The 7,556-nt window shown below is 33.6% G+C and overlaps 1 protein-coding gene across 1 annotated transcript in view; it reads right to left on the bottom strand.

The window, feature by feature from the left end:
* LOC106478147 (ubiquitin carboxyl-terminal hydrolase 2-like) overlaps positions 1–4,885 on the bottom strand; it is a 29,764-nt gene extending 24,879 nt beyond the window's left edge. Inside the window, exon 1 of the mRNA XM_022381706.1 lies at positions 3,846–4,885. Coding sequence (XP_022237414.1) covers positions 3,846–4,517 — 672 coding nt within the window. The 5' untranslated portion in view covers positions 4,518–4,885. The remainder of the gene's footprint in view (positions 1–3,845) is intronic.
* Positions 4,886–7,556: the final 2,671 nt, after the last annotated feature.

The raw sequence follows: 7,556 nt of genomic DNA, 5'->3' as shown, positions 1-7,556 counted from the left end.
GTATGTTTCTAAATATAAATTTAATCTAAACAAACGCCGATATTAAAATAAATATATAATAACAAATTCGTTACAGTGGTAATTTAATTTCAGAAACTCAGTATTGTTAGCCCCCCAGTGGCATAGCGGTATGTCTGCGGACTTACAACGCTAGAGCGCCCCCCCAGTGGCACAGCGGTATGTCTGCGGACTTACAACGCTAGAATCCGGGTTTCGATACCCGTGGTGGGAAGAGCACAGATAGCCCATTGTGTAGCTTTGTGCTTAACTACAAACAAACAAACAAACAGTATTGTTATGCCAAAAAAAAACGAGTAATTTAATGAAACAATAACTATTTAGTAAAAATGGTAATATTTTAGATTTCTTTTCTTTTCACGAAAAGTAAAATAGAAAATACAATCTATGATATAGAGGCCTAATTAAGACTAAAAATTCCGTAAGTATTTAGTAAACATATATTCTTGGGGAATAAAAACAAAGTTGGTAAATTAAATTCAAAGAAACTACACTATTGCATCACCGAGTTTCTTTGAATTTGAATTATGTAGAAAAGATATTTTATAAAGAAGAATCCATAATACAGCGATTTTTTTTCGTTATGAAAAACAAACTAAGTAAGTTAAGGACAACAAATAACCTTTGAAATGTGACAAACTTCAATTGCATACTACAGTTTATAAGCATGCTATTAAATGCCGAACGCTTGGTGACTGTTTTGACAGAGTCCCGCATGAGTGATGTTCTGGTAAACACAAAAAGTGGGACATTCTTGGGTCAAGGACGAAAGGCTTGAAATCACTAATAAATACCAAAATGGCCTTTTCCACCCAGCATCGTAGGCATTGACACATATATAGATAATAATGTGCTATTGGGGTTACGGAAGAGTTACATAATAGCAATATTATCGTCTGTTTTGTAAAGCCATGCAACACAATCAATACACAGAAGTGAAAAAAAAAAGAGATTAAATACAACATTCACATAACAAACTTGGTTATAACTTTAAAGGAGCTAAATAACTATTATAGGAGAAAATCAAAACGTCATTTTGTTGTTGTGAAGTAATTGGAAACACATAACAGATTTAAGCTTCAAAAAGTAATTTCTAAAATATATTTTTGTTAATCAAGTCTATGGTAATATGATTCAGATCTATAATATACTGATTTATTCATAATTATTCAAGAACATTTGTAGTCAAGGCTAATCTAGTATCTTAAAAACAGTGATGTCTTCTAAAATATGATATTTTTGTAGACTATATTTTCATTTTTAAATGTGAAAGTTTGTATTTTTTTTGGCGAGAGGGAGGTTTTAATGTCAGCAAATGTCTTAATTACTGGAGATATGCTAGATTCATCTGTTTTGAACATAGTTTGGATGTTGTTGTTTTCCAGTAGATAAATCAAGTGAACCTGAAAAATGAATTAAATCTCCTTGCTTTTTTTCTTTGTTGTTATTGTTCGAAGACGAGCTTGATGATGATCCTAAGAAAAGTGATGATGAAACAGGTGTCTTAACGATGTGTTTTGTTCAAGATTTTATGAAGCTTATTATGATTAATTCGCTTCAAACACACTCGTATAAAGTTAATTACCTCCTTCTGCAACATTTCTAAAACACTTATGCAGCCCTAAACATCTACACTGTGATAAAATATTGTAAGCACATGCTGTATTGATACATTTTATTTGCCATATTTATGATGTCGTTGTTCCTCTCGTAAATTTCTATAAAGTGTTGACTTTCACTACTCTGACGGCAACACGTTATGTAAATGAATTATCCTGTTAAAAAATTAAACCTGTCTCAACTGGAGGCTAGCCTTGTCTTTTCCTAATCTTAAGCTCATTCTATTATCTTCATAATATAGCACAAAAAATATCAAAGGCATTTATTATATCAATTCAACCAAATAATCTTGTTGAAATCAATAATATTTCAGCTTATCCTTCTTTTTCCAAGAGAAAGTAACTTTAGGGGTCCTAACTTATCCATCTAAGATAACCTTTCTATCCTAGGGATCATCCTAACACTCCTGCTCTGAATAAGTTTCAACAACAGTGGGCAGCCTTCCAACTGTTGGCTGTAATAACTATCAAGCATTAGTGGCCATTTTACCAAACAGGTTTGGAGTGTCACATCAAAAGCAAGTTTCTAAAGCAAAGCTTATGAGCAGAGTAAGGAGGAAGGAAGAGGCTTTAGCCAAATTTACAGACGATACTGAAAGACTTGTCTGATTATCTTATTCAGGTGCACCATGTGAAATGATGGATTCGTTGGCACTTGACTAATTAATATATATCCTAGTGGATGAAGATATGCGAATTAGTCTAAAGGAAAATAAGCGTGTATTTTTAAAGAAAGCTGTCCACTTGGCAACCGAACTTGAATAATTTAAATTTGCAGATAAACAAATGAAAGAAACATCCAGAATTTACAGGATCGTCCAATAAAACAGTGTGGAAACATTAACTCCATCAGGTGGAAGTCTATAAGATTCCAAAGGATTAATTATACAACTATATATTCAGAATGGAAGAAGTACACCACATGACAACAAAAATAGGTACAGCTTCCAAGGGAACATGTGCAACATGTGTGGCTAATCAATAAAGAAGAAGAGTGAACATTGGCAATATACTTCACGAGGAAACAGATGTGAGGTTAAACGTCCTCTGAACATTTTCACAGTCTACGACAAGGAAATCCCTGTGCATTACAATACAATTATAAAGATTCCACTTACAGTGAGAATAATAACACAATCACGATATAATGAAGTCATCCCAACTAAAGTGCAACAGTTTGTTTGGTTGTTTGAAGTTAAGCACAAAGCTATACATTGGGCTATCTGTGCTCTGCCTATAAAGGGTATCAAAACCCAGCTTCTAGCGTTGTAAGTCCGCAGACATTCCTCTGTGCCACTGGGGGGCAACGTGCAACAGAGTGGAAAACAGAAAAACAGGTAGTTGTCTATGGAAGCACGTCAACAGGAGAGTGGGCTCAGAAAATATTTCATTAGAAGTTAAATCAAAAGGTTCCTACTAAACCACAGAAAGAAAACTGCCAAATACATTTGGTGTCAGGACAATTTAGAGGCAGTAAATAAAAAAAAGATAGTATACAGTTCAAAGCTTATATATATATCTTAAAACGAGTGATGTTTCCGAAATTTATACATTCTACTTTGTTTCAAAGTTCTTTTTATTAAATATTTATCACTAAGTAAAATAAATATTGATATATATTGAACTGGAAATGTATGGACAAATACGCTAATCTTTAAATATCAGTTCCAGATTTTTCTTAACGAATTTCAAAAAAAGACCCAAAACTCGAGCACTTTCAACTAGTTCACTATTATTCGTCTTCGATATCCTCCTGAGAAAGAACAGTCTAATATTCAAAAGTACTCGAGTTTGGGGTCTCTATTTTTTTTAAAATTTATTGTGTGTGATCCTGTGTACTAACTCTTTTATCAGAAATGTTTAAAATTAAGTTACTTAGTTAATGCAACAGGTTTTCTTGAAGTATGTTTGAGGTTTTCTTCAAAACTTCTACAAATTTCGAAACGTTTTGTTTGAATTTTCACGAAAGCTATTCCCTTATGCTTTACAAGCTTTTTTAAATATAGAATTCAACTTTATTTGTAGACAAATAACGTTCTTGTGAATGTGACGGGCCAAATTAGTAAGTGAATATTATTATTCAGAATTAATCTTTTTTTTTATGTGTTTAATTCATTCAAGATAGGCAAGCGTCTTTATGTTATAGTTTAACGACGTTGCCTATCTTGAAATATCTGCTGCACTGTGGCACAGAAAACAAAATCTTACCTCTGACACCGAAGAATCTCTTCTGGAACGACCAATGGTCGGAGATGACCCAAGTATCGCGTTATTTATAGATATTGTATCTTGAACCTGGGATGATACTAGTGTTTTCCACTGATAACAGCTGGTCAATAAATTTTTCTTATGTTCTAGACTCGAAACGGTGTCGGTATTGGTACTATTACTAACCAGACTAGGATTTGTGGAAACCTTTAGTAGTATTGAGGATGTTAATTGCTTGGTTTGGTCAAGTTTATTTTTACAAATTTCGAAGGTTTTACTCTTCAACTCAAAATTTGAGTCGCTAAGACTGCGAAACCCAGTTAACACTGGTGTTGAAGATCCACTAACTGTATCTCCATTATATCGAAGTGTTAAAGAACGCAATGAGCTTGTTCTTTGAGTTGGTACTGGAATAAACGTGGCAACATCGACCTCCGAAGGTTTTTCGCTTAAATTTTTTGAACTTTGAAGACAGTTAGACAGAGTAGGATCCGAGGGTTGACCTGTCGAAGAACTTAAATGACACACGATGTCACTGTCATTACTGTTACACTTGTAATGTCCTGGCGTGTAAAGTGATATCACGTCCACTGTCGGCACGCTACGCTTGAAGCCTGTGATAGTTAAAACCGGCATCACTGGCACTTGTACTTGATCTCGCTCGAACGGCATTGCTTTCTCACAAAAGTAGTCAAGTGAGAGTCTGTTCTAAAGGTCACCAACTTTGGAGTTAGTTAATAGTGGTAAAGTTAAACACTATTTATAAATACAGCTGCAGCCGAAACTAAGTTCACTGAGCTCACACTTCTTCCAAAAATCTTCATGTAATGTTTGTTGTTGGACAAGCTTCTGAAAGAGAATTGATAAGAAAACCTGAAATCAATGATATAGATATATTCCAATGTTAAATTTTTACGTTAGTTTTATTTAAGCGCAAAGCCATTCAGTTTCTTTCCAGCGTAAAATATACCGCACTCTGCGAATATACTGAATAGACTTCTAGGCCAACAACGATACAAACAGTTGGCGTTAGTTTGACTCTGATTGGGTTAATATGAATCAGTTCGCCCACTGACATACCTTCAGCATCGTGACGTCTTTTATGTGTAACTCACCTGCTCTCAACATTACGCATGATACTAAGAATTCTATTACAGTACAATGGCGCATGCGCAATAAAAAGCAGACGCGGGTTGTTATTCATGTGAAGACCGGTACAGGTACGAAATGTGAAAGGCAGACTTTCTTCAATGTTTTAGTACTTTTCTTTTTTACTTTTCACAGACAGTCAGAAACCTAAAGAACTATCTCGATATATCTATGTATCTATTTATATAAACATATATAACCAATGGTGTCGCTAAATGACATCACGGTTAAATAATCCATGGTTATATGTATTAGATGACCGGTAAGAATTATAATCACTATTTTCATATGTTTACGAACTTACACCTGATTTTTAATAAAATTATACATGCTTTGCAACAACCGAAAAATGTTTTTTAGACTCACAACATCGAATTAAATTTGGCGTTTATCACAGTTTCATCACGATAGACTAAAAAAAAAGAAAAAAATCTGCCCCCCAATGGCACAGCGGTATGTCTGCGGACTTACAACGCTAGAATCCGAGTTTCGATACCCGTGGTGGGCAGAGTACAGATAGCCCTTGTGTAGATTTGTGCATAATTAAAAAAACAAAACAAAAAACAAAAACAAACTAAAAATCATAAATAAAAACAGTTTTAGAAAACCATCAGATAGATTCTAAAACTGTATCTAATTCTGGTTTTTTAACGTTAAAATCACAATGTAAATGTTACTGATAGAAATTAATTTTCCAGACCTTTCACTTTGGCTCCCCAGTGGCACAGCGGTATGTAAGCGGATTTACAACGCTAGAAACCGGGCTTCAATACCAGTGGTGGACAGAGCACCGTGTAGCTTTGTGCTTAGTTACAAATAAACAAACCTTTCATTTTGATATAAAGATTTAAAACCTCACTAAAAGCTCGAAATTATCATTCTTTTAACTTTCATTATCAAAGAGCGAAACCTTCGGATAGTGCTCTATTTATTGAACTGCTTTGAGGCTAATAAATCCTGTTAAAATTTTGTTCTGGTTAAGGTGGCGGGTAATTTATTTCAGCTTTCTGAAAAGTGACTTTACTATTAGGAGTAGAGTAAAATACGATCTATATTTGAGAGATTCGAAAGAAAAGACATCTAGTATCTGCCTTACAGATAGATATAGATAAACACAAGAATAGATAAAAAAAATGCATTCCTCTAAACAGATTATAAAAGCAATACGAAGGTCAAGCTCGACTTTTGTTACTGATTGTTACTTATTCAATGGTCTTAATCACTATATTAAAAATTAATATTATTACATCTTTACTTCTAGATAAAAGCGAATGATTCTATTGTTTTCAGTCACACACTAATCGTAGTATCATGACGCAATACTCATTGATTGATATCATGTTTTTGATAGGCTGTCCGCAGATGTGTGTGACGTCATCGATCAGAACCTGCTGGAAATATTTCTACAAGTTAATCGAGAACTTCTCATGGTATTACAGTGTAAAATAAATATTGATATTCGAAACTTTCTGAAATGGAATGCACATTAATGTTGAAGAACCATTAGTCTGTCGACAGTTATACTCTTAGTAAATAAATTTCAATGATTAGATAAACATTTTCGAAATTCTTTAAAGAATTTTAACTAGAGAAATATTTTAACCGCTTTTCTCAAGGTAGCATACGTTTTACTGTGGTATCCAAGACTAGCGACATTCTTCTCAGCAGAGGTTCACCGCCATCACACATTACCAAAGCTTTAAAACTATTCTAATGCACAGGAAACGAATTACCACAAACTAATTATTATGTTCACGTAATCTCAGCTATGTGTTTTAACGAACAAACAAACAAAAAAAAATCGTAGTTTGCGCATGCGCATATGCATTTTCTGTTGTCACGCTCTAAGCGATTAGTTTTTACTTGATGCTCGAAGTCAGAAGTCTCATTACTCACGCAATTGACTGACGACGTACGAATAGAATGTTAAACACTATTTGTTTGAAAGGATGTTCGTTATCGTTATAAATTACTTTAAAATCTAAGAACAATATATATTAACAGTAAAAGGCTGTAATAAATTTTTGAAAAGCTGTATCACTGATTATGATTATAACACAAGTGTAGGTTTTGTAATATTAAAATAATATTGTATTATTGTAATATTAAAGTTTACAACTCACGAATGGCTTTTTTAATGTTATAGTTATAGTGTTGAATGTAGGTAGAGACACTAGTTACAAATCAAGTATAGGTTCTTGTAAAATTGGAGTATTAAGAAAGAAAAATTAACAGAAACTATGCAGGCTAAAAATTCAATATTATATATATATTTGTTGATGGGTATCCCCCACCCCCCGCAATATGGGTCCTTTTTCCGCAGTCACTTCCAAAACCCAGGGCACATCTTATATCCCACATCATACGCTGTGCCTTGGTGTTCTGGTGATCTTTTGCAAAGTTTCAGTTAAATTTTTCTGTTGTAGTTGTAAGGCTTATTTTGATAATTAAAATGATTTTTTTCGTCACAGGTTTGGGCTTGCTTTTTTTTTTTTTAACTACAGATCTTCCTTTTGGTGTTAATATTTGCTTGACTGTTGAAATAGTGTTTTCTCATACATA

The sequence above is a fragment of the Limulus polyphemus genome, unplaced genomic scaffold (assembly GCF_000517525.1).
Source record: "Limulus polyphemus unplaced genomic scaffold, Limulus_polyphemus-2.1.2 Scaffold9, whole genome shotgun sequence".
Lineage (NCBI taxonomy): Eukaryota > Metazoa > Arthropoda > Merostomata > Xiphosura > Limulidae > Limulus > Limulus polyphemus.
The sequence above is the reverse complement of the archived record's forward strand: the minus strand, read 5'-3'. Positions and strand labels throughout refer to the sequence as shown.